The sequence below is a fragment of the Coffea arabica genome, chromosome 10e, assembly GCF_036785885.1.
Source record: "Coffea arabica cultivar ET-39 chromosome 10e, Coffea Arabica ET-39 HiFi, whole genome shotgun sequence".
Lineage (NCBI taxonomy): Eukaryota > Viridiplantae > Streptophyta > Magnoliopsida > Gentianales > Rubiaceae > Coffea > Coffea arabica.
This window is the reverse complement of record NC_092328.1, coordinates 23,603,205-23,630,918: the sequence shown is the minus strand read 5'-3', so window position 1 is coordinate 23,630,918 and position 27,714 is coordinate 23,603,205. Positions and strand designations below refer to the sequence as shown.

Below are 27,714 nucleotides of genomic sequence, written 5' to 3'. Positions count from 1 at the left end.
AACATTGATGCATGTAGTGCACCTTTTATGAACTTAGAATTTTTTTTTTCTCTTGAATCTTATTAAATGTGATTCGTCAGGCTTAAATCAATTTAAAAAGATCGTTAAACTTAGAATTTTTTTTTTCTCTTGAATCTTATTAAATGTGATTCGTCAGGCTTAAATCAATTTAAAAAGATCGTTACTTAAGCAACATAAATTTGACTTACTATCAACAAGCGAATTTTTAAATTCTACTTAATTATCGTAAAGCTTGGTTCTTCTGATGACAGAATACTGAAATTTTATTCTTATCCAACCTTTGATGTTTCATCAAATGGTTACGGAGATTATGAATTTTCCATCAAGTTTCACTTTTCCTAATTTTATTTCTTGGGGCTTCATATAATTCAACTTTTACCATCTCAGGAATGTTTTAGTGTAGGAAGACTCAACAGCTGTGACAAAAACAAGCATTTGGATTGGTATTATTTGTAAAAATAAAAATTATTTATTTACATTAGAAACACATTTTTCAAATTATATTTTTATTTTTTCAATCATCTTTTTATTTCATATATATCACATTATAAATAATACTATAGTTATTATTCTAAGTAATATTTCAAATAATCACCTATCCAAACACATGAATTTTTGGATAAGGGAAGCTATCTATGCTAGAACATTTCTTCATTGTAATGTCTACAGCAATGCGTTTACAATTTTTCATTGCTAAGATGCATTCAGGCCTTACAACATACTATGGATCCTTCTTGTATTCTACCGTTACTAAAGTGATTTTCCTCAATGAATATACAAACATTTATTACGTGATTATCTTAGGCATTATTCAATCACTGATAAATTCATTCATGATTATTAATACACATTAAAAGAGCTACTAGAAGAAATTTGAAAAATTTCTAACCACCACGGCTACTGCATTTTTGCACCTCGTGCTCAACAGTACCTTGGTTTTCAAAATATAAAGAACGCCACATTCCAACTCGTTTGAGGTTTCTCCAATTACTAGTGATGATTCCATTAAATAAAAAAATGAATTGTAGATATTGCAAGCTAGGAAATTTTCTGTAGAAAATTTTTTATATTTTTCGTGAACATATTTTTTAATCACTTTTTTATTTCACATACATCAAATTACTATAATATGTTTTTCTATAAAAACTCCTAAAAATAGCAATCCAAATAGGACCTTAAACACGTAGAAGACTTTTAGGCATAGTTATTAAACTCGGCCCGGAGGGGAGACCGGCGAAGGTGGTGGGTCAACGGGTCACTGGTTCAACCGGTGGGTGAGTGGTTCAACCGGTGGGTGAGTGGTTGAACCAGTGGGTCACTACATATATTTAAATATTATATATTATAAATGTTGATATAGGATATATGACATAAATTATAATAAATAATGTCATAGCAAATGCTCATATAATTTAATTTGCTATAAAAAAATTAATTCATATAAGAATCAATAATATAAAGTTATTTAGTAATACACCAAATTTCAAGTATAAAATTTTATCTATGTTTAGTGTAATTATCTAACTTATTTATAAATTTTAAGTGCAAAAAATTATTAAAAATAATATATGTTTTTAAAATGAATTATGTAATATGTTATTTTTGAAGTCCATTTCATAAGTTTGGGGGTCATAAATTTTTATTAAAAGATTCCAAATAAATTTGTTTTAGAGAAATGAAAAAGAAAGATAAAATTGAAAATGTTTATATAGTATACGTAAGCAAACTTATCACCATCTCATGAAGTAGCCTAGCGGTTACGTCGTTGTTGCAATGTACCACAGGTACAAGGTTCGAGTCTCGGCATAGGCATAAAATTTTTATACGAAACCTGCTGGTTCTTAGACAAAACCGGCCGGGTTCTCGGTTTAGTCCGGTCGAACCGCCGGTCCGTTGACTAATCAACGGTTTGACTGCTTAAACGATCCAATTTGAAACCCAGCCCGGTTCACCGGTTTGACCGGTTCGACCGCCGGGCCAGGCCGGGTTTAATAACTATGCTTTTAGGCGAATGGTACAATCAATTGTCATTAACTATTATAGTGGCTATTTTTCAAAAATTTTGATATTTATAATTATTGTTTTACTCTCTTTGAATCTAAGTCATTTCGTGTCATACATAACTAATAATTTCATTTGAATCATAAATTTTTAAAATTATTCTGTAAAAAAATACTATTATAATGTGATACATATGAACTAAGAACATTATTGAAAAATATGTTTAAAAAATTGTCTTAAAAAACTCACAATTCAAACAAGACTAATAGTTTTCGGAAGCAATTCATGGTGGTGATTCCATCATTTTCAAAAAAATGAATTACGGGACCTGTCACAGCCATCTATAAATTTTGTTCGTCAATTTTCTCTTGGTTCAATCCAAGGTGAGAAACTCCAGAGCAACGGCTGCGATTCTGTTTTGGACCCCAAAAGGTTGTGGGACCCAAACTAAAAGTCTTCTTTGGACCCCATAAACATTGTGGGACCCAATGTAAAAGTCATTATTGATGGTTTATAGGACTACAAAGAAAAAGGTCCCACCAGTACAATGAGTTGACAAAGACACAAACTTCTATATTACAGCTGCTACTGCTGCTAATATTAGTATATATTTTCTGAACTCAGCTTCATCTCTCTTTCCCATTTCACGTTGCTACCATCCATTCAACATAAAAACTGATTCCATCTTTAAGATACATGTCTCCAGCCAAAGCAGAAAAGTGGAGTAGCATAATCTTGAATCTGGTCAGTCTTTCTCAGCTTTTATTTTATTTTTTGGTTTCCCTTATTTTATCAAGAATTAATACTTTGGCTGTCTGAGAAGTCTTTGGTTGATGCTATGGTATTAGCGTATGTTCAGTTGAGTTTGCGGAAAGATTGGATTTTTATTTTTATTTGATGTGTTTCTTGGGATTTAGGAGATGGGTTTTTTGATGATTCGTTGGAATGATGCTTGAGATCTTGGGTCTGCTGAGGATGTAATTTTATTTTGTTAGTGAAATATTGCTATTTCCTGAATTTTTTGGAGGGTTTGGTGGTGAAGGATAGTGAACTTGTGATAACAGTTGTATGTGAAGTTTGACTTTCCTTTCGAAGCAGGTCTGTGATGAAATTTTAGTTTGGGGGCTTCGAGATTAGATTAGAGTTGCAGAAACTTCAGCTTAATTATCAATTAGATGAATCTTGTAAAGATAGAAAAGTTGGTTAAAAAAAGTGCAGATTGGGGCTGGAGGTTTCAAATTATTGAAACATCTAGCTTATTAGCTTCTTATCTTTGGATTAGCATGGAGGGATTAATAGGTCTGTCTGTCCGTCACTCCTATTTGGTTATGTAGTAGTATGCAAAACTTGAATTGTAGCAGAATAGCTATCTTGTTTCCGTTCTTGAGTTGAGTTATGATGTGGTTCCGATGTTTCTGCTCCTTTGAATTGCAGTGTATCAAGCTGTCGTTTTGTTGTATTGAGAAGTTGACTTAAGATGGACCCTGATGAAAGGTTGCGTACAGACCCATGGACAAAGTCATCCTCACCTGCCACTGCCAGTGATGCACTAAGGCAATTATCCCCTGACAATCAATATTTTACGAATTTTAGCTCGCAGCAGCAAAAGTGGGAACATTCTTCATCAATGGATTATAGAACTAGGATTGAACAACAATTCTCTGAATTTACCAGTCCATCAGAAAATTTATCTTCAGCAGCTTGTGGAGCCAATAACCAAACCAAAAATCACGGTCACGAAGATAAGCGAATGCGAGAAACTTCTAATTCAAATAATGTCCAAGATTGGGATCCTAGAGGGATGCTAAATAATCTCTCTTTCCTGGAGCAAAAGATTCATCAACTGCAGGATCTAGTACATCTGATTGTTGGGCGGAGATGCCAAGCTGTTGGCCAATCAAATGAACTTCTAGTTCAGCAACAGCAGCTTATTACTGCTGATCTCACTTCTATAATCGTTCAATTGATATCTACTGCTGGGAGTCTTCTTCCATCTGTGAAGCATTCCCTCTCCTCTGTTAATCCTCCTGTCACTCAGCTTGGGCAGTTTGGAGGATCCATAACTCCTCCTGTTACAAGTTTTGACAACAGTGGTAGGGTGGTGCACTGTAATGTGAAAAAGGTAGAAGATCAACCAAATGAGGTGGACCTAATAGGAAATGCTGGTATTGAACAGAACTATGTGGTTGAAGAGCATGAATCCAAGGATGAGGAGGACGCTGACGAAGGAGAGAATCTACCACCTGGTTCTTATGAAATTTTGCAACTAGAGAAGGAGGAAATTCTTGCTCCTCACACTCACTTCTGCACCATCTGTGGGAAAGGATTTAAAAGGGATGCAAATTTGAGGATGCACATGAGAGGTCATGGGGATGAGTACAAAACTCCAGCAGCTCTTGCAAAACCCAACAAGGAATCCACCTCTGAGCCAACTCTCATTAAGAGGTACTCCTGTCCTTTTGTTGGCTGCAAGCGCAATAAAGATCATAAAAAATTCCAGCCTCTTAAGACAATCTTGTGTGTGAAGAATCACTATAAGAGAACTCATTGCGACAAGAGCTACACTTGTAGCCGGTGCCACACAAAGAAATTCTCAGTCATAGCTGATCTCAAAACGCACGAAAAGCATTGTGGCAGAGACAAGTGGCTTTGCTCTTGTGGAACAACTTTCTCTAGGAAGGATAAGCTTTTTGGACATATTGCTCTTTTTCAAGGCCACACCCCCGCAATTCCCCTGGATGAATCTAAAGTATCAGCTGGGCAATCAGACGCAGGGCAAACCAATGAACTAATAAATAAAGTGGAGCAAATAGATTTCAGTGCCCAGTCAAACATTCCTAGTGGAAGCGGGTATCAAAATGTTATGGATGGTAAAGGAAGTATAGATGATCCTGCCAGTTATTTTTCACCTTTGAACTTTGATCCAAATAATCTTAGTGGGTTGCATGAATTTCCTAGACCCTCATTTGAAGACTCAGAAAGTTCCTTCTGTTTTTTACTCTCAGGGTCATCTGAATACCATCAGAAGACAGGAAGATTTTCAGGTTCTGGTAATCTATAATAGCATCTACCACTGGATTTTCATCCCTGATATTGATATTTTTATCAGAAGACAGGAAGATGTCTGCTTCTCCTGTGACATTGAATAAAACCGTCCGTTCTTTAGCACGTATATGTTGGTACACTATGAAATGTTACATCTTATTTTTAATAAATGAAAAAAGCCGCCTCCATCTAATGGTCTGAGATTTTCGTGTTTCTGCTGGTGATGCATCAGTACTGAAGTGCTCTTATGCCAAATGGTCAGTTTCTTGGTTTTGCTGTCTCTCTCTCTCTCTCTCTAATATATTACTTAGATGCCAACTCACTGCTGTTAGTTGCTCAACATTTGTCTAGCTTTGACTAGACAGTTGTGAGTGAATTCCCTTCTGATCGTCAGAAAAAATTGTTCCCTCAGCAAATTCTGTTTCCATTTGGCTTGGGTTGGCAGGCTAACCCATATTTGGGATCGGGACCAGAACAAGAATGCATAGCATTCAGGGGAGAAGTTTAACCTTAATTTGAACTTATTCGGCATGATGCAACATCCCAAACTCCTACACTAGGAACGTTAATTTCCTTTGGTTCTTGTGGCTGCATGGTGTAAACCGTTTTTTTTTTGGGCAGGGGAGGGAAGCCAACCCCTTTTTTATTAAAAGAAAAACGATATAGTACATCAACCTTCGCCAAGCAAAAGCTTAGTTGCACAATATCTTCTGATCCTACCTTAAATAAGTGCGCACTATAAGCCCTCCTATTTTGTCTGACATTACAGCTTTTTTAACCTCAAATGGAAGCTGGGAAAAACTTGAATAAATTGTGTTTAGTCTGTAATCTTGCCAACCTTTCCGCCGCATGGTGTAAACTGTGAGAACCCGTAAATTCTCTAATAATTTTCCTAGGGTTTTTCCCCTTTAAAGACATGTTTTCTGCATTTTCTGGCTTAGGAAAAATTTTCCTGGTGAATTTTATGAGTAATTATGTTTTTAGATGATTTTTCTAGTATTGGAGAGTTTTTGAAAAATTAAGGATATATATCGGACGTGGGACCCACTAGTGCGAAAAGTTCGGAAAAATTCGACCAATTAGGTTAGGTTTCGGATATTGGTTGAAATTTATCGGGTGTTAAGAGATAAGTAGAGGATGTGAAGTGATTGATGTGAGAGGAAAAAAGAAGGATAGGAATGCATTAATGAAGTGATACTTGTCATGTTGGGATTGGTTGTACCTTTATGACTTACTATTCATTTTTTTTTTGACCTTTTGACCATGTGGTTAAATATCTCCAAAAATCACAAAAAAATTCACTCTTGTCTTCATCTTCTTGGCCGGCCACCTTGAGCTTAGGAAGGAAGAAACTCTTCAAAATCTTGGCATCCATCTAGTGCAAATCATCCAAAGCAATCACCTAAACTTGTTTCTACTCCATAAAACCCTTTCACTAGGTGTTAGTGGTTTGTTTGGTGAAGTGTTTGGAGGAGCTAAGGTGTCCTACAACTCTCCCTCTCTTGTTTACTAGGTGAGTGGTGATTGAACTTTCTCCTACACTTAATGAAGCTTAACTTGTGCCTAGTGGTAGCTAAAGGGATGAATTTTGTGGTTTATTTCTTGCTTTGGATGAATTGATGAAGTTTTCAATTTATTGGTGATTTTTCTGGTTTAATGTGATCATGATGTTGTGGCTATCTATGATGGTTGGAAATGATGGTTAATGACTCTAGTAGGTGTACATGATTGGTATTTGCAACCAATTTCTGGTTTGGAAGAAATTTCAGAAAACTAGGGTTCTTGAGGGGGGCATTCTGTCCGAAATTTTAGGTCCTAGATAGAGGCCGAATTGGCCATTGCTTAAAACATGAAAGTTGTAGGTATTGATGTGTGTGAGGTGCCTGTAAAATTTCAGGTCAATCGGAGTTGTGTGGAGTGAGAAAAGTCGAAATTACTATTGCTATTCTGGGTTCATCAGGATGTAAGAACTGCGTCTGTAATTGGTGGTTTTGGCTGGAATTGCTGTGGATTTGGTTGTTGAGGTCTTCTGATGAAATGTAGCTTGATGTCTTAGCTACCGCATGCCTTTGGAATTAATGAATTTGGACTTGTATAGACTGAGTTGGACTAATTACAGCATAGTGTAATTTGTAAACCTGCAATTAAGGTTCTAGTTTGGTATTTTGCATATTTGACCTAGTTTTGCTAGGAATTGGACTGAGTGACCTTCTACATTGTTGTAGCCCTGTTTCTTAGCTTCGAAACGGTGGGTCTTGCACCCTCATCCGATAATCGTAGTGAAATTTGTGCCATTACCGCAAAATTAGGACGAAAACTGTTTTGTCAAGGTCAAGTTAGTTACATTGCTGAAATTTCTGGTTACCTATGCTACTTGTCTATGTTTATGAAACCCTATTGGGGTTGTGATTGGCATGGATTTATGACTCGTTATCGAGTCTCATTGTATTTGTTTACGTGTTTTAGGACGTGACGGGGGTTCACGACGTCCTTTTAACGACGGTGCATGAAACATCACCTACTTGAGTTGTGAGTATACTACTCACTTGAATGTTACAATGTGGCTTTGCTATATGTGATTTTGATGCCTGGAAGGCTTATTTGGTTATTGGAATGGATTGAGGTGAGGGTGTACTTGACCGCCCTCACCCCTTGTGATACCGTTAATGACTGTTTACCGCTTCACTGATATACTGCACTTGCTATATGAAATATTGAATTCACTTCATGAAAAACTGCTTTGGTGTCGTTTGGACGAGTATCCAACGGCCTTACTGTACTACTGAGCTCAACTCCGTTGGTAGTCAATTGAATCGAGCCGGCGAGGGCTTGGTCGTGAAAATTGACATGCCATGGGGACTGTACTGGGGAATCTTGTAGTAATGAGACTCTTGATTCCGGTAAACTCGAGTATTACCAAAAGCTACTGATTGGAGTGCGGGCCCGGTTGGGGTATGTTTGGTGGAAGGGATGGGAGTGAAGTGGGTTCTACGGTTGGTACTCATAAACGTTGACGGAGAGTCAATGAGATTGGATCAAGAATGTAAGCGTGGAAATGGGCTCTTGAGAGCCGTCCGTATCCTTTTACCGACTTGTTTTACTTCTTAATTGTGTACTTGAAATGAAAGATTATGCTTATGTGATCTTTGTTGCTTATGTGGTAGTAACTCACTGGGTTTAAGCTCATTCCATTCCATTTGTTTTCCTTACAGGAAAATGACCACTTTTGGAAAGGTTATACTTGTTGGTTGTCAAGTTGAGCTCATGTAAATGTATCTTTTGGATAGCTCTTTGAATGAAACCCTAATGTGTATTGGGTTCACTTTCTTTTGATTGGCAAACTGAACATGTATATTCGTAATGAATGGTTTTTGATATGCCGCTTTGGCTTGTAAATATTACATTTCAATGTATGTATGTTTGGTTGATATTTGGTTGAATTTCGGATCAGCTCGTATTTCAAACGGCAAAAGAAAAATTTTGGCTACTCTCGGCCTAGTATCTGGATTCTGACGTGGCCGGTACTGTTCATCATCGGCTTCGATTTTCGTTTTTTTTTATTTTGTGATTTTGACTTGTTTACGCGCGTGGGTATGTTCCGGAACGTATTAGATCGACGTGAACTGATCCGTAGTCCTGGCGAGAGTTGGGCAGGCAGTCCGCTAACCCCTTTGGTTCGCCTTAGGGGAAAGTGGGGCTGTTACATAAACCTTGACAGGCCTTGTGATAACATAAGTTGCACTTGAATTTCTAAAGCGATTGACATTTTTTGTTAGTGTAATGGCTGTTTCTATTTTGACTAGACATACATGTTCTAGTTTAAATGACAAACAAAGCATGCCTGCCGCCTTTGTAAAAAAAAAAATGACAAACAAAGCATACCTTTTGTCGGCCAAATGGGTCTAGAAGACGCGAAGGGCTACACTGTTTGATCCAGAGTGCTTTTTGTGCAGACTGTGCCAAGCACGGTCCTTCCTTAATACGTGAAGAAATTTGTAAATTTCTGTAAATAGATAAGAGTGATGTTTCTATGCAGTTCTACTTTTAGCGTGGACAAAAGTTCGTAAGCTACTTGGCTAATGGAATGTCACGTTTGTGACGAACCAATTAACAATCACTCGAGTCGGTCTTAAAGTTGGGGAATAGTCCAACATTTTTTTTTTACCAAAAATAAAAAGTCCAAATTTTATTTTGTAAGCTATTCAAGTTCAACTTAAAAAAACAAAAAATCCAACTTGCTAAATCTCATTTAACCTCTTCAAGAAATTTGGAGGTTCATTTCACAAATTCCAGTCACCTCTTCGCTAAAGAAGCTCTACCCCAGTGCCCAAAGAGCTATCATGATTCCATATAACAAAAGGGGGCTATAAGCGTCAATGGGGCCTATGCAGATTCATGCTTTTTAACACTCTGCAATGGTTTCCTTTTGATACTATCCCCTGACATCGTCATGAATATCCTTTTCCACCTAAGTTGGAGAAAATCTGAAAGTTAAGATATTTCCTTGGCTTGCAACTTAAACAATTATTACCATGAAGAGATGACATGCCAAGATAGTTTCTTTCTAACAATCATATAGATTAAAACAATGGCTTTAAATGAGATAGACTAGGTATATGATCCCCAAAAAAAACAAGCCAAGAGGTGATGTCCAAGTCTTAATTGTCAACTGAGAAGAGAGTGAGAATGAGGAAATTAACATCATAATTTGCTTAGCTAACTGAGCTGATTTGCTTGTACTGGGAATTGTGAAGCAATATGAGCTTCAAGCCCTTCGCAGGTTCTAATTTTGACTGCTTTCTTGAAGGGCCATTGTAGTATTTCTCCCTGAGAACAACATCATCAAGGCAAGACCAAGTGGGTCCTCTTGGAGAGCTGGCAGTCCACAAAAATCTCTCTGAGAATGGGTTCACTAGACTCTCACGGAATTCCTCTGCTGTCTCGCAGCGCAAACCCTATCAAAAATAACATTAGTCAGTCAAACTGCACCTTGCCTATACAATGATATGACATGGAAAAGATAAGCTAATGAAGGTCAGGATCCGTGGGAGCCTTACTTCTGCCATGGCCTTGATCTTGAGAGTGACATCATTACTAAGAAGGATGAGCTGTCCATTATTCCCAATTTTTCTGAAGAAAAGAGCACATTCAAGGACATGGTCTTCTGTTGTTGGTGAAACTATATCCAGTAAACTACCAAAAGGAGCATATGGAATGGAGCCAATTGAAAATTTCTCCTTTTCTTCATTTGATTCAGATAAAGGAATAGAACGAGGGGTTGGTGCAATTGGTCTCGCATCTTCCAGAGAACTCTGCACATGAATCCACCATTTTGCTTTCACCATAGATTCTTCAATCCACTGTAATGCTGAGTCAGCCCCCGCTGTTCTTTTAAACAAGGTACTATGCCTCTTCATGCTGTCTAGTTCCCTTATGACTGAAATTCACAAGGATTCATTGATAAATAATCAGAGAGGGATAAAGAACATAATTGATTGATAAAAATAAATGAGAAAATTTTTGAGGATTGAGAAAATTTTTTACCAATTCTGGGGATGATTAAACTAGTTCCTTGGAGACCTTGCATTAGCTGCAATGCCTTCCTTGACTCTTTGTCTAGCAAACAAGCAGTGTCCACAACCATGGTCCAAGTCCTATTTTCTTCAGAAGAGTTCTGCAATTTATTACACATGTTTGTGAGTATTGTTGAAGATCTGCCGAGGCAGAAATTCATTCATCCTCAAGAAAATGGAGAGCAAATATGCATTAAAATATGCAAGTCTGAACCATAAATTACATGTCATTGTGATTCAAAGAGATTAACTGATATTTTTCCTTATCACAATAGTTTTTAACTGTGTTCTGTTGAAAATATGTTATAACACAGTCTAACAATAAATGTTAGACACCTTAATACATTGACTTTAAAGAACAATAGGCAAAGAGCCAATCAAAACTTACTAGAAAGGAATGAGTTGCCTCTGTCATTTGTGGATTCTTCACAGATTTAGAGCTTCCTATTCTTCCGGCTGGGTCTGAAGCTTCAGATTTGGTTTTACTTGAGTTCACCAGCAAAGACTGAAAGGGCACCCTATCTTCCCTAACCTTCAAGATAGCTGCCTTTGACCTAGCTAGACTTCTAGGGGCAGGATTTGCTGATTTCTTTTCTCGAAGTAAATTGCTGACTTGATTCCGATCATCTGAAAGTACAAGCATGTCTAGACATTCATGTTTAATTGAACCGGCATTTTTTAAAGGAGATGATCTATATGATTTTAAATGGTTAATCTCTTCCAACTTTCCCAATCTTTTCATGGACTTAAATAGATGAGTTTTAGGAGTCATGTTCTCTTTATCTGGTGTAAAAGCTTCTTCCACATGATCATCCAAAGAAGAAAGCAGAGAATCCACACTAAATTGGTGTTTCACTTTACCCAGGTCCATCTCCTTTAATGGCCTATTTAATAGGATATCGGGAGTGTGATTCTCTTTATCTGAAGTAAAAATTTCTTCAGACCAATCTGCAGCAGTAAACAAATCTTGTGAAGGTGATCCATTTCTGATATTCTCGTTGTTCTCCAATTGTATCGTTAGATCAGCATTGGCCTCTATGCAATCTTCTCTATCTCTGCCAGTTTCAATATGAACAGAAGCAGATTTACCCCTTCTTTCCCATATGCTCATACCAGATCTTCTCTGTGATGTTACTGGGCGACTATCAGGATCCTCTTCATGTGAGGCAGAAGCAAGGCAGACTTTCCGGATACTGTCCTCTTTATCAAATTGCCAAACAGGTTGCATTTCAGCAATTTCAATCTTATTCTCCGCATCCTTTTCGAAAGGAAATGTTGGTTTTATGTCTTCTTCATGCATTACAGTTTCTGATGGAGTTAATTGTTTAATCGATGAGATCATGTTCATATCAGCAAACAGTAAATCCAAACCTTCAAAGTAATCACCGACACAATAAGATTGATCATCTTGAGGGTACAAGCCGTCCTCATCCTGTGGAATGAGACAACCAAGAATGCATATTACAATACAGTCCATCCAACGGCCATATTGTCTAAAATGCAGATTAGAATCTTCAAGCTAACCTGATGCATAGGTATTTGTTCTGCTCTTTGTTCCACTGGCTCCAACTCATCCAATGGAGGCACAAAAGGGTTCTTCATATCATATGCACGGCTCAGTGGCACCCAATGCAGTCTATACACTCTAGTTGATCCACCAAGCCGCAGAGTATCACCCTCATTCAACTTTACCTGAACACCAGCCTCGATCTTCTTCCCAGATACCCAAGTACCATGTACTGAAAAGAACAATAATTAATTGTAAACCATGATTTCACGTAAATTGATCTCCAATTGTTGTTCATAATAGTAATCTACACTCAAGGAACCAATCCCTCACCAATGGAAAGGAAATGAGATTCATAAAGAGACAGGAAAGGGAAAAAAAATTATCAACAGAACTAAACAACTACCAGATGATAGATGAATCCAGAAACAAACAAGAAAATAGAGGATATATGTCTTTATACAAGATTAATTGAGGACTAATAATCACCAAATAGAGGATATAGAGGATTAATCAAATAGAGAATTAATCAAATTAGTAGAGGATATATGTCTTTATATGTCTACATAATCAAATTTGTGCATTATCAATAATCACCAGATGATAAATGGTACCAGAACATAAGATGAACAAATACATGTGTCTAGACAGCAGATTAGTCAGTAATAGATTCGGTACCTGCATTACACTAGCCCCATCCCCTACCCCTTTCTTTCTCCAGAAGAATAAGAGATGGATTGCACGATAACAAACACATTAAGAATCAGTAAAGGAATCAAAAACGAAAACATGATACTCCTAGTATCCACATGTAGTCCCTACTTATCAACAAAGACAGAAGAGATTCCAAGATAAAGTTCTTAACCAAGTCATAATCTATCTTTCTTCTTAGCTGTTAGCTGATCTAGAATGAAGACTATATACAGAACAAAAACAAAAGGAATAAATAAAACAATGTTTAGTTTCAAGAACTATCAATTACTATCGAGAACATATCAACTATCACATTTTTTAAGCCATAAACAGAAAACCCACTATAAATTCACATCAATAGTGAAACTAATAAAATGTTCCCATCCAACAGTATCCCAAATAATCCAACAATCTACAAAAACCTAGAAATCATCAAATTTTGGACAAGCCCATCAAAGAAAATTCACCCCAAAATCAAGAATCATCAAAAACGCTAAACCCAACAAGCTTTAAACTCCCACATAAGAAAACCCCCTGAAAGATTGACCAAAATTAAACAATATAGAGGAATTAAAACAAATAATCAGGAACTAATATATCAATCACCAAGTTTCTGAAAACCCATATGAAAGAAGTAAAACTAAAAATGAAAATAGGACCCAAAAAGGAAAAAGCAAAAACAATTAAAGAACAATAGAAATAAGTACCAGAGGATAAGTCGATGACAGAGAGCGATTCAAGAGAGGGAATGGAATGAATGCGGAGATGGAATCTACTGATGCTGGGGTGTTCCACCGTGATATTACAATCTGGGTGCCTACCAACCACCAAAATCTCTTCCAACAATCCTTCTTCTTGCTTTTCATCTTTAGGAATCGTCCAAGTAGAAGAAGAAGAAGAAGAAGCAGCAGTAGGCAGCAGCGAATCAGGAGGCGTATCTATGAGGAAAATGTTCTTTAAAATGGAGTTGTTCTTCAGTACTGTGAACACTGGGATTTTCTTCTCCTTTTCTTCTACTTCTTTTGCTTCTTCTACTGCTGATTTCTCAAGCTCCTTTTCAATTTCTGTTGCCATTTTTCTCTCCTCTGTTTCTTGAGTTTTTGTGCCTATGTGTTGCATGTGCAGGGGAAGTTGAAGTAGCAAAGGCAGGCGTGAGGTCGGGGGGATGGTCAAATGAAAATTTGAACGGAAATGGGAAAAGTAGGCATGTAAAAGATGACCGTTAGGGTATGGTGCTTGCCGTATTAGCACATTGGCTGGTGATTTCTTCATGTGGAACGGCCAAAATATTATTGCTTGAAATATAAAACAAAAATTAATTATTCAGGAAAATTCTTTTACCCCTGCAAAAATGACTACAAATTCTTTTGAAAAAGAAATGGCCCCAGATTTGAATTCTGTTGACTGGGTTGCCAAAAATTTCAGTAGTGTAAAAGTTTTAATTTCGGAGACATTTTTTGGGGAAAAGATAATTGTCGGCATAATAATATTTTTTTTGCATTAGGTCATACTAAAATGGATTAAAAAGAAGGGGAAAAGAAATTTAACTATGGATGTTACCTCAAGAAAGAAAATGTTTATAAGTCTTGCTGGGGTAGAGATTATTGTTTTCTTGCTTATATTGTTATGTTACACCTAATATATCTTTATCAAAATAAAATATTGTGATCTCATTTAAAACATGTGTCTGCCTATACATTGTTGTATTTAAAAAAAAATTTCCGATGCATCTGTCTACTGCTATTAGTGCAGTTCTTTTTTAAATTAATGAAATCATCATTACTAAATATACTGCTATTAGTGCAGTTCTTTTGTAAATTAATGAAATCATCATTACTGCTAAGGTTTCAAATATTACACTATCTCCCCTATTAGAAATTTGGATCGCATTACTTACATGAGATGCAGTAAAAGTACTACTCTACCCTAAGACATTATGCTTTATTACAAATGAATATTTGACAAAAAAAGGTTAAGGCACTAAATAAATGAGATTAAGTGATAAAATCAGAATAATGGTTTGTTTCATCTCAAATTAGCAACTATAATTGCAATAAAAAAATGGTGCCAATTGCAACCCCAAGATGGCATTATTTTTGTGATGTTGACAAAAAAAGTTAAGGCACTAAATAAATGAGATTAAGTAATTAAACCAGAATAATGGTTTGTTTCATCTCAAATTAGCAACTATAATTGCAATAAAAAAAAATGGTGTCAATTGCAACCCCAAGATGGCATTATTTTTGTGATTAACATCGCTTGACAATGACAAGGATAGACTACCTTAAACAATATGTATAGAAGGATTTTATTAAAAAGAGAAATGGAAGGAAAAGAAAGAGAAAAAAAAATGTTGAATACGAAAAGAATTTTTATTGAATCTTGTTGAGCACACACCATATGTGATTTTATAAAAATTGAAGGAAAAAGGAGGAGAAACCTAGGCAATTTTAAATTTTTCTGCTCAGATTCGCAACAATCACACACTACAAGTAAATCTTCCCTTATTATACATTTGAGTGCTACCATCTGAGTATCAGAGCATGACATTGTAATGTCGATCATGAGAAATACAACCTATCTATGAAATAGATTAATCTTGATGCCTGATATATTGTAGACCATGACATATCTTTTATATTCATCATAACTGGTGAATAATCTGATGGTTAGCAGTAGACAAAGTTAGCATACAACGATTTGACAGTTAGGTCTTGATATCGAACTATTAATATTTGTGTGTCCTATTAAATCTTGATTCGAGAGTGCACTTGATGTTCTGTTTGTTATGTTATTTCATGATACATGCAATTTTGTAAACTATTCATGTTCAGAGATTAGTAATATGCTTTTGAGAGATGACTAGCTTGTTTTGTTGAATCGAGACAAAACTTATTCATGCCTTCGTTGCTGATTTGTTGACTATGACCTGTATGCTTTTTGCATCAATACTGTACTTTCACCTTACCAACTACAATAAAAAGGATCAATATTTTTACCTTAAATTTAGATGCTCACACTAATAATTTGATAACTTTGTAGAGCTAGTCATGTCTTTATATGCTATTGTAAATGATAGAAAATATGGTCATTGCAATTTGCACTGGCAGTTGCAAAGATCACTGTTGCTTCAAGTTGTTGTTATGTATCTTTTCAAATTTCACTTATATCTGTGACGACCCCACTTCTCCCAAGGGCGAACCCGAGGGTATCGGCGGGCCGCCTGCCTAGCTCGCGCCAGGACTCGAAACTTAAAGCAATAACACGAGATAAACCGAAAGAGCACTATATACACAATATATAAAAGTGTTCTAATCATCCCATTACATCCTTATGAATATAACCAAAACCAAAGAGTAGACCCTACGGAGGGTCCTTATACAAACCACCAAAACTAAAACAAATATCCTAATTGTCCAACTATTACATGCAAATCTAACTATACTAGTGTGTGTGTCAAAAGTTCCCGCGTCGGCCCCTGCTAAGGAAAACAAAAGAAAAGGGGTAAGCTATATGCTTAGCAAGTAAACAGGGGCAAAAGCGTAAATCTCACATATTAACAATTACACAGTAAGAGTAAAGCAAAAGCAGAAAAATAACTGTAGACACCAAATTTTTACTCTTTTATTTATTTACTATTTTTGTTTAATTTATCTCAAAATTTCATTTTTTAGCATTTTGGGCATCAAATCTTTTCATTTAGTTTTATTTGTTAATTTTATTCATTTTTGCTTATTTGTCTACATTTAAGCATTAAGATTTTTCGGGAAAAGAGAGTTGCTCACAAAAATATTCTCTAAATTTTTAGATTCAATTTATGGAGGTTTGTTGTTTATTTATTTTGTTAAAAAAAAAAAGAAAAGAAAAGAGCTCATGCACCATGCTGCACTGGATCCAAGCTCCTTCTCAATATCTCATTTTTGAGGCAGAAGCATGAAACGGAAAAAAAAACCACAAAAATTTGCAGCGGTTTCTTTGATCCCCAACCTTATCCAAAAAATATCATCCAATGGCTCAGATCTTTGGTAATAATCTACCCTTCATCCTCACCTTTGAGGTGAGGGTTTTAGGGACTTAGGGGGTTCCTATAAAAAGAAAAGAGAGCCGCAGCCAAAGGAGAGAGGAATGACGGCTGAAAATCTGAAAAGAGAGGAAGGACTGAAGGACGGCTGGGTTGAGGGTATTAGGAGAGAGCTCCCGTGAGAGAGAGTCGGGGAGTTTGGAGAGAGCAAAAAGTGACGGCTGAAATATCTAGAGGGAGGACTGGAGCAGACAGCTAGGGCTAGAGAGAGTTTCAGAGAGGGAAGAGCCGAGAGAAAGAAACGAAGAAAAAAAAAGTGAACAGCAAGAGGGTTCTGGGCAAGAGAGCTTCGGTCAGGAAAAAAGAGAGAAAAGGGAAAAACTGAGCGAGAGAAACTGAGAAGGAAACCCGAGAGCGGGTTTTCGGCTGTGAAAGCTGGGAGAGGGATAGACCGAGAGCTTTGTGAAGGAAGAAAGGGCAGTCCAAGAAGAAGCAAGGAGGGAGGTAGTGTTGAATCTGGAAGGCAGCCGCAGCAGCAGGTGAAATGGCTCCCAGCTTTGTTTGACCCGTGCTGAAGTCCATCGCTCTGCCATTCAAGCGCTGTTTTGCTACCAAAAGGAGCGAAGGTAGCCTTTTTCTGCTATTATTTCGTTTCTGCATTATCGAAATTCTCTCTCGCTTGTTGGTTGCTTGATAAACTGCCCTAAAGTGACAATCTTGAGTCGAAAGAGCTAGTCCCAATCCAAAACTGAAACCTGGTGATTTGCTTGTCTGCTAGTGTTGTAAAAACCTAATCTTAGGAGGGTTAAGGTTGTGTTTGTGCTGATTTCCTTCAGTCGATCAATGTTAACGTTGGTGTGTTTTTGTTGATTCGCTTCTTCGTTAGAAAGCTGAGTCATAATGGTTTGCTGAAGTGTTGTCTTGCTCAAAATGTTTAATTTGTCTATTGTTTGGCTGAGATATTGTGAGAATGTTTGAGAGCTTAGCAGCAAAGGCCATCTGTGTACTTTGTTTCGTTTTGGGTTCATTTTTTTGGAAGTCTGATTCGAAGCTTCAGCGCCTGATCTTAGCATTCCATGGTTTTATCTTCCTATCCCCTTTGTCCCCAGTTCCTTTCATCCATTGTTTAAATATGTTCTGAGGGAAACGAAATCTGGTGGTTAATGTTGTTGCGGAAAGCTTTCTACTTCAAACTGTTTATTGGGGCTGATATACCGTAGTCTAGCCGAAAACTCAGATTGGTAAGAATAAAGTGAATAATTCTGAGCAAGCTTCCTTCCAGTTTTGTTTTCCTTTTCATTTCTGCGTTTGTCATTACATTTCGATGTTAAACTTGGAGATTGAATCCTTTTTGCTGTCAAATTTTATTGCTGTCATGGGAGTTTGCTAACGTCAAAAAGCATCAGATAAACTTCGGATAAGCTCCAGAAATTTACTAAAGTTGCATGTCTTTGGGTTCATAGTCTAGTGTCATTTATCTACCTCAGTGGAATGATCCAATCATGTGCATATTTGACTTTGCCGCAAGTTTCACTCCTTTCTTTTGCTGCATTTGTGTCCCGTTGCTTGGACTGGTTTTCTGGGATAGTTTGAAGCTTGCGTTTTTTAGGCTTTTGGTTGGTATGTTGTGTGCATGTTCACCGCGGGTTCATCTTTTCGTGCCCCTGCTGTCTTCTTACATTTCCATGCATCATCAAGCTGCTGATGCTTGTGCTGTCTTCTTGATGCACGAAACCTCTTGCGTTTCTTGCTGCCTTTCTTCCCTTTCCCTTGCTGTTGGGTCGGCTCAAATGCTTTGTTTCAATCTTGCAACAAAAATTCATGTTTCATTTAGTTGGTAATTGATAGTTGAAACCTTGGTATTTGTTAAACTCGCTTGGCATGAGGAAATGAAAAAAGGATTGCGGCTGAATTGGTGCAGATAAGGAAGGCTTTTCTTCGTTGCATGCATGAAAAACTTTCTGAATATCGCACTTTGACCCCTTGGCTTGTCCTTAATGCTACTAGGACTCAATCAATTGAATGATTTCCTCAATTTGGTCCTTGGCAGCTCTAATTTTACCACTTTTCATTGCTTATTTGCTTCAATTAGCTACCATGCTGTGTTTCAATTGCACTTAAGTCATGACTTTAGGGGCTTTACGATCAAGTGAGCTTTGTATTTGAGCATTTCTTTTAAATTTTTCCAAATAAATTGGTACCTTGACCATTTCTTTTATTTTGGAGGATAAATAAGTGATTTCACTCCATTTAAGGCATCAACTCAAGGGAGGTATAACTTCTTTTATCTTTTTTGTCTCTCTCCTATGTGATCCAACGTGCTAAGTGAGAATTGCATGTCTACTTTGCTTTCCTTGCTTTTCCTTAATTCATTTCATTCATTTCATTTACTTTTGCTTTTATTAAGTCATTCTTTTATTTATGGGGTATGTGTACACCTCTTGGCTTGTAATAGATAGGGCTCGGAGAGCATTTTTATTCATTTTTCCTCTTCCCCATTTGTTTTAGTTAGCAAATGTAATAGGTTCATTAGCTTGATTGCTTGCTTTTGTGGCTACGTGTTAAGTTGCTTTATTAGGCTTTTACATTTAGTCGAGCATGCTAAGTGTTATGTGCTACGTGTTCATAGGTGATTGGCATGTCTACTTGCTTTCTATAGTCGTAGATGAATGTGATGGATGAATGCGTCACCGTGGCTAGTCCAACGCTGGCCATGGTTTTTTCCCTCGAGCTCTCGTAAGTCCAATGCTTGTGAGAGAATTCTAGAAAAGGGCTAGCCCAATGCTAGACCCAATAGGCCGTCCCCTCTCGTTAGTGCATACTTGCATGTTTCACTACATTTCATACATTTTTCTTAGTTTTCTAGCATTTGGCATGCTTCTCCAATCCTTTCCCCTTCATTTTAGGTTTTTGCATCCTCATGCTAGTTATATGGTACATTTGCTTGAGAGTCCCCTTTAGGTAAGGGAAACGAGCGAGTGTGGCTACAAAATAGCCTTAGCACGCTAGTTCTTCCTTCTAATCAAAGGAAAAATTAAAATCATGAAGATAGAAGTCATTCCCGTACCCGACTTGATGCATTCCTTTAGGTTCATGCACTCTCATTTTTATCATATCACTTCCTCACTTTCTTTATCCACATTTTTTCACTACTTATGTTTTTCTCAATCCACACGCCATGTTTGAACATTTTTCTTCTTTCCCTATCACTCATTTATTTTCTACCTCACGAATTGCACCCAATTGCACTTATATGCATTTACTACTATTATACCTTTATTTTCTCAATTGGCACACATGCACTTTTCTCACGTTTGCACACATGCACTTTTCTCACATTTGCACACATGCACTTTTCTCACATTTGCACACTTGCACTTACATTTGTGTTTTTATTTTCTTTTGCATTCCTCTTACATTTTCACACTTGCACTCATATTTGGGTCTTCATTTGCATTACCCGTGACCTTTATGAGAGTTTTCCTTATTGGCCATCACAACTCATGTGATTGGGACCAAAAAGCCTCATAAGAGACATTTTAGATTTAGGATTGCATTTCTTTTCATATCCATTAGTCACATCCAAAATACAACACATATTTTGGGTAGAAGAATTAGGAAAAGTGGGGTTAAGTCACGCAACTAGCTTTGGCTAGGGTAAGGGAGTGCCTTAGGCTTTGCCTTTGCCTTCTCCCTTATCAAATGTGACCCCCGATCCCTTTCTTTGGTTACGTAGACCTAAAAGTTCTTTAAAAAGGGTTTGTTTGCTTTTCTTTTCCAAAATCACTTTTTCTTGGGTGACTTGGTACACCCTAACTCTATACCAAGTGGCGACTTCATTTTCCATTCAAAAAACCCTTTTTGAACTGTTTGTTTGGCCAAACCGTCGCATTTCACAATCCCACGGCCTTTTATTTTCATCTTCACACACGTTCACATACACACTACTTTCACACACTCAAAAAGTGGGGCGCGACAATAACATCACATAATAAGGATACGGGTGGCTCCAAAGCCAATCCATGTGCCATGTATGATCTCCTGCCGACACTCCGTCGACCACAAATAATGGTCCGTAGAACTCCATTTGTTCTCCCACCGTACACCTTATCACCCTCTCTGGCCAGACACCTCACAAACTTGCTCGAGCGAACGAAATTGAGCTTGGTTCACAAGCTCGGGTCACAAACTTGGTCCACATACTCGGTGAACCGGATTCACAAACTTGGTGACCTCAATTCAGGTTGGACTGACTTCGACCAAGCCCTAACCGGCTCGAATAGTCCATCTAGGTATTGAGATCGGGCCCCAAACTCACAAACTTCACAAAATTATTCAAAAGTCACCCCGAGCCACAAGCTCAAGGGTTTTAGTTCCAAAATTGCTCATATACACAAGCCATGTACAAATATGTGCGCAAGTTAGGGTTTAGGTCGAGTGCGATAAAGTATACCCTCGCCTAGGTACCCTCCTCATACATATCGAAACACATAAGTAACTAACACACAAGAGCAGCCTGAATACTTACCCAACGAACAAAAGAGCAAAAGTACGAAATTCGTGCCGCGAGGAGTAGCTAGTAGGCCCCACCGGCTCCACCTAGCTCACCAACGTCTGAAATTGAAGATTGTGTCACAATATATCACAAACGGCTACCAACATACTTAAAACAAGCAAAACGGCAAAATTGGCACATGGAAGTGCGGAAACGGCAAGTTGGACAGACGCAAGTGCGGAAACGGCAAACGGAAACGGCCAAATCTGCCATCTCAAACCGTTTTGATCAAAAGTTAGGCTAGGAATATCGGATGAAGGTGGGTGAGACACCGTTTCGAAGCTACGAGGAAGGGATACAATTTTAATGAAGACACCTAAGTCCGGATCTGAACAGAAATAGGTCGAAAGTATGGAAAACCGTTCCAGAAATTCGCACTGTAGAGTGACGGACAGGGTATGTTTTCTGGACCATAACTCCCAGCTCACAAATCCAAATCAGGAAATTCCAAAGGCATTAGAAAGCTGGGACACAAGGCTAAAACTTTGATGTTTGGACCAAAACCTGAATCCACTCAGAACAGAACAAAAATTGAGTGCCAAAGTACCCGTCAGAACTGTCCAGATTCAAAGGTAGTTCTGACGATCGACCTTGTTTTGGTCATAACGGGAGCTACGGAACTCGGATTTCGACGTAATTTATACCGTTTCGAAGCTAAAACAAAGATCTACATTTCTTATGAAGGAGTCGACACCCAGATTGTGAGAACCCGTTTTGCCCTAATATTTTCCTAGGGTTTTCCCCCCTTAAATTTCATGTTTTCTGCATTTTCTGGCCTAGGAATATTTTCTTGGTGGATTTCATGAGCAGTTATAGTTTTTTAGATGATTTTTCTAGTATTGGAGAGTTTTTAGAAAATTAAGACTAGATATTGGATGTGGGACCCACTAGTGCGAAAAGTTCGGGAAAATTCGGCCAATACGGTTAAGTTTCGGATACTGTGGAAAATTTATCGGGTGTTAAGAGATAAGTAGTATGTGTGAAGTGATTGATGTGAGAGAGAAAAGAATGATAAGAATGCATTTAATGAGGTGACAAGTGTCACATAAGTATTGGTTTGACCTTAAGAAATACTATTCACATTTTTGACCTTTGACCCAACTTGGTTATATATCTTCAAAAATCACAAAAATGCACCATTTTTCACTCTTGATGGCCGAACCTCTCAAGCTCAAAGAAGGAAGGAAATTCTTCAACTTTTAGCTTCCATTTCACTCAATCTTCCACAACTAATCACCTAGAATAGATTCTACTCCATAAAATTCTTCCTTCTAGTGATAGTAAGTTGTTTGGTGAACTTTGTTTGAAGGACTAAGGTGCACAACATCTTCCTCTCTCTTGGTTCTTGGTAAGTGAAGCTTGAAACACCCTACTACACCTAATGATGCTTATGTTGTGCTTATTAGTGATAAGAGTGCTGAAATTTCTGGTTTTTATCTTGATTTGAAGAGTTTTGGTGAAGTTTTTATTTTATTGGGAATTTTTCTGGTTTAATATGAATGGGATGTTGTGGCCTTGTATGATGAATGGTAATGGCTGATAATGACTCTATGAGGTGTATTGGATAGGAAAATGTAATCAATTTTGGATTTGGATGGAAAATGGAAAGTTAGGGTTCATATTATTCCCAATTCTGTCCGAAATTTTAGGTCATAGCTAGAGGCCGAATTGGACTTTACTCAAAACATGAAAGTTGTAGGTATTGGTGAGTATGAAGTGCCTACAAAATTTCAGGGCATTTGGAGTAGTATAGAGAGAGTTATGCCATTTTTACTGTTGCTGTTTTTGGTGAACAGAATGTGCGGAACTGCGATAGTAATTGCCTGTTTTGACTGGATTTGGTTTGGATTTTTAAGTTGGTGTATTCTGATGAAATGTATCTGGATATCTTAGCTAACTTATACCTTTGGAATTTCGGCATTTGGACCTGTGTAGGCTGAGATTGACGTATTACAGTTTTGTGTGATTTGGGAACCTGCAATTTCGGTTCTGGTTTGGTATTTGGCACTTTTGACCTAGTTGTGCTAGGATTTGGACTGAGAGGCCTTCTACATTGTTGTAGCCCTGTTTCATAGCTTCGAAATGGTGGGTCTTACACCCCCAACCGATAATTGTAGTGAGAGTTGTGCCATTACCGCATTATGACGTCAAAACCGGTTTTCTTATCAAGGCCAACATTAAAGCCTTTCTTAATTTCTGGTTTGCTTTCATGCTAGTATATGTTTATAAAACCCTATTGGGGTTGTGAATTGGTGTTGTTTATGGCTCGGTATGGTTTCTTGTTTTATGATATTGTGAGCTATGGAACGGCTCTTGACATGAAATGCTTATATGTGTGTTGTTGGGTTGTGATTGAAGAAAAATAATGAAGCCTTATGGCTGGAGAATTTGGTAAACACAAAGGGCATGCTGCCCGCATTTTTACTCGAAATGTAGAAAACTATATTCTCGACTTGAGTAAAGGTTACGTATTTAACACTTGAATTTCCATGCATGAAACCCTATTGGGTTATAATTGGCTTGGCTTTGTGACTCGTTATCGAGTCTTATGGTAATTGTTCACTTGTTCTAGGAGGAAACGGTGGTGCACGACGTTCGTTTAACGACGGTGCATGAAACATCATTTTCTCACTTGGTGAGTATACTACTCACCTACTTGTTATAATGTGGCTTTGTGCTATGTGTATTTGATGCCTTGAAGGCTTACTTGGTTATTGGGAATGATTGAGGTGAGGGTGTACTTGATCGCCCTCACCCCTTGTGATTTTATTCATGACTATTAATTGTTTTACTGAAAGACTGCACTGGATATATGAGATACTGCATTCCATTCATGGAAACTGATTTGGTGTCGTTGGACGAGTATCCAATGGCTTTACTGCATTTATTAGCTCAACCCCGTATGGTAGTTAATTGGATCGAGCCGGCGAGGGCTTGGTCGTGAAAATTATCATGCCACGGGGACTGTACTGGGGAACCTTGTGGTAATGAGACCCTTGGTTCCGGTAAACTCGAGTATTACCAAAATGACTGAATGGAGTGCGGGCCCGGTTGGGGTATGTTGGGTGGAAGGAATGGAAGTGAAGTGAGGTCTACGGTTTGGTACTTTTAACATTGACGGAGGGTCAATGAGTGTGGATCAAGAATGTAAGCGTGGAAATGGGCTCTTGAGAGCCGACCGTATCCTTTCACTGAATTGCTTTACTTCGAAATTGTATACTTGACTTGAATGGTTATGCTTATGTGATCTTAACTGCTATTGTGATAGTTGCTCACTGAGCTTTAGCTCACACCGTTCCATTTGTTTTCCTTACAGGAAAATGAACACTTTTGGAAAAGATTGTAATAGTTGAATGACAAGTTGAGCTCATGTACATGTATTTTGAATAGTTCCTTGAGGGTGAAACCCTAAGTGTTTTGTTTCCTCCAATGTTTGGTTTGTAATTGGTTATTGTACATGTATGGATTAGTTGGATATTTTGGTATGCCGATTTGGCTTGGAATGTTGGATTTCAATGTATATATGCTTGGTTGATGTTTGGCTGAACTTTGAATCGATTTGGATTTCAAACGGCAAAAGGAAAATTTTGAACGAAAAGTCACTGGACTGAATCCGGCCAGGAATCCGGCCAGAAACTGGCCGGATTGCCGGCCGGATTGCGGAGGGTTTTGGAGAACATTTTGGATTGCTCACGGCCTAGTATCCGGCCGAGAATCCGGCCGGAAATCCGGCCAGATTCCGGCCGGATTCTGACGTGGCCTGCACTATTCATCTTCGGCAAATTTTTTCGTTTTTTTTTTATTTTGACTCTTTTGACTTGTTTACGTGCAATGGGATGTTCCGGAACGTTATAGATCGACGTAAACTGTACCGTAGTCCTGGCGAGAGCTGGGCAGGCAGTCCGCTAACCCCTTTGGTTCGCCTTAGGGGAAAGTGGGGCTGTCACACAGATCGTACGGTATCAAAACAGAAAAAAACACGGTCAGAGGCTAAATGCAAAACGTAGCATAACCCAATGTTCAAAACAGGCATGAGTGTTTTGTCTATAACTCAGGGTACACTAATCTGTTTGGCCTGAAATTTTGCAGGAATATTCAGGACATAAGAGGTTACAACTTTCACGTTTTGAGGAACTTCTGAATCCATACGTAACATCAAGAAAAATGAAGCCAAAGTTCAGATGCTGAACTGCCCTGATTTTCCAGTTTTGCCGGTTTTACGCTCCGCAACCGCACGGTCCGATTCTATGGTTCTTATACCAGTTTTCCAACCCAAAATCCTACCAATGAAACACACATATACCAGCTTCTAAAAGGTCTATTAATGGTCCTAAATTCTCTCCTTACTTTACCACAAAATTACCAAACACTAACCATAATCCCTAACCTAACTTCATTTGCACTAAGGAACTTGATCTAACATCCAACTAACCAAACCCTAACCAACTAAACATTAGTCAAGCTAAACTAACCTAAGAAAGCCTAGGGTTTCATAATCAAAATCTGATTTTACCAAAATCTAGCCATACAAGAACAATTAATACATCACAAATTCCATTTACAAGCCAATTTCTCAATCACAACAACTAAGGAAAGCATTCCTAGTCTTAATCAAAATTTCAGCAACATCATCAACATAATTAAACCATGAAACTTCAATATACACATTGTCACGACCCCACCTCCCCCTAAGGCGAACCAGAGGGTTCGGCGGGCCGCCTGCCCGGCTCTCGCCGGGACTCAGTCGTTCACTACAAACCTCAATTAAATACAAGATACGATCTCAAATAAAAATCAAATATCCCAAAACTTTACATATCAAAAGCGAAGCGTCCACGCTTCCACTGCGCCACTCTGATCCTTGATCACAATTAGTATACAAGAGGAAGTCCAAAACTAGACTATTACACATCCAATCAATTCTAAACATTCAATACAATCCCAATATGAACCAGTACACAAAAGGAAATCCAAGTTCAATCCATACATGAGATAATCCACGAATAAACACTACAAGCCCTTCCTTCACCTTGAGCCCTGTGGAGGGGAATAAAACATTTTTGGGGTGAGCTAGAAGCTCAGCGAGTAACCAGTAAAATCAGTAATCAAATCGGTTTAACCATAGTTCATTTCAATGATGTTCAATTCAAATCAAATGATAAGTCCAGAAACAATTTCAACATTTACAAAACATTAAATATGGAGTATCAATAATTCAAGAAACATGTACAATGGAAACCGATAGTAACATTCGTGCAAAGGATACATTCGTTCTCCTGTCCTTCATTTGAAATTGCATTATTTTCCACCAACCTCCACCAACCTTCAAAGGTAATACTCGAGTATACCAAATGTTCACCCAGGTCCCTAATCGCCCGACCGAGTCCGCTTCTGGCTCGAGACGACCGGTAACAAGGGGCAATGGCCAGTTCAGCCCAAAAAGGCTTACATTCATGCGCAAGTAGCATTTAATCATTAATCATGAAAATTTCACATTTATTTAGGTTGAGTGCGATAAAGTACACACTCGCCCAGAAAACTCGTTTTAACAATCATTGAAAGCACTTAATACATTATCAATCCATAATAACAAGCCAATTAGTCAAGGAAATATATCAAACAAGGAACGCTCTCATATAAGCACGCATGATATGCAAGAAAACAGTTCAAAAGTAACTTTGGAAACAGTTCAGAAGTAACTTTGGAAACAGTTCAAAAGTAAATAATGCAAGAAACGTTTCACAAGTACTTTGGAAATAGTTTAGGGTCACTCACCTCCACGGCTCAGAAATCATCCAGCATATAACATTGCCTTGCTCAAATCCAAATCTTAGATCACAAACTCAATGCAAACAAATCCCTTCAAAGTTCGGACAGCACTTCCCCTGAATTTGCTAACTTTTCCAGCCATCATGGCTTCATTATTTCCTCATTTCAACCCAAAGGTACACACACAACAACAAGTTCATCCAATAACCATCCAGCAAGCTCCAAGTAGTACCAAGACAAGTCAAGCTAGGGAAAAGTTCGGAAATGAAAGTTAAACTCAAAACCAGAAAAACAGTTTTGACGTCATTTTGCGGTAATGGCACCAAAGGCACATCGAGTATCGGATGGAGGTCCAAGACCCACCGTTTCGAAGCTAAGAACCAGGGATACAACAATGTAGAAGGTCACTCAGTCCAAATCCCAGCACAACTAAGTCAAATATGCCAAATACCAAACCAGAACCGTAATTGCAGGTTTGCAAATCACACTATGCTGTAATCAGTACAACTTAGTCTATACAGGTCCAAAT

The 27,714-nt window shown here is 37.9% G+C and overlaps 2 protein-coding genes and 1 long non-coding RNA gene across 4 annotated transcripts; 2 read left to right on the top strand and 1 right to left on the bottom strand.

The window, feature by feature from the left end:
* The first annotated feature begins 2,607 nt into the window (after positions 1 to 2,607).
* Positions 2,608 to 5,268, top strand: LOC113712670 (protein SENSITIVE TO PROTON RHIZOTOXICITY 1). 2 transcript variants are annotated; one of them, XM_027236170.2, is made up of 3 exons: positions 2,608 to 2,766; positions 3,457 to 4,892; positions 5,028 to 5,268. In XM_027236170.2, the coding sequence occupies exons 2-3, from the start codon at positions 3,500 to 3,502 to the stop codon at positions 5,081 to 5,083; spliced, it is 1,449 nt and encodes a 482-aa protein (XP_027091971.2). In that variant the 5' UTR covers positions 2,608 to 2,766; positions 3,457 to 3,499; the 3' UTR covers positions 5,084 to 5,268. The 2 variants fall into 2 exon arrangements, with proteins under 2 accessions (XP_027091971.2, XP_027091970.2); XM_027236169.2 differs by having other exon boundaries at positions 3,457 to 5,268.
* Positions 5,269 to 9,712: 4,444 nt separating this feature from the next.
* On the bottom strand, positions 9,713 to 14,095 carry LOC113711832 (FHA domain-containing protein PS1-like). The gene is made up of 6 exons (XM_027235053.2): positions 13,548 to 14,095; positions 12,165 to 12,379; positions 11,029 to 12,072; positions 10,612 to 10,741; positions 10,125 to 10,504; positions 9,713 to 10,022 (listed from the first exon to the last, which is right to left on the bottom strand). Exons 1-6 carry the CDS (start codon positions 13,957 to 13,959, stop codon positions 9,780 to 9,782), a joined length of 2,424 nt encoding a protein of 807 aa, XP_027090854.2. The 5' UTR covers positions 13,960 to 14,095; the 3' UTR covers positions 9,713 to 9,779.
* Positions 14,096 to 22,579: 8,484 nt separating this feature from the next.
* Positions 22,580 to 24,796, top strand: LOC113712266 (uncharacterized). Its single transcript, XR_003453258.2, has 3 exons — positions 22,580 to 22,764; positions 23,989 to 24,051; positions 24,733 to 24,796. It is a non-coding gene; the product is annotated as an uncharacterized lncRNA (long non-coding RNA).
* Positions 24,797 to 27,714: the final 2,918 nt, after the last annotated feature.

Excerpts from the sequence above, each read along its gene's own strand:
- LOC113711832 (XM_027235053.2), bottom strand. The coding sequence starts at position 13,959 with ATGCAACACATAGGCACAAAAACTCAAGAAACAGAGGAGAGAAAAATG. Across the intron at positions 12,073-12,164 it reads AACAAATACCTATGCATCAG|GATGAGGACGGCTTGTACCC; the intron begins GTTAGCTTGAAG and ends CTCATTCCACAG. Across the intron at positions 10,742-11,028 it reads AGGCAACTCATTCCTTTCTA|AACTCTTCTGAAGAAAATAG; the intron begins GTAAGTTTTGAT and ends AATAAATTGCAG.
- LOC113712670 (XM_027236169.2), top strand. The coding sequence starts at position 3,500 with ATGGACCCTGATGAAAGGTTGCGTACAGACCCATGGACAAAGTCATCC.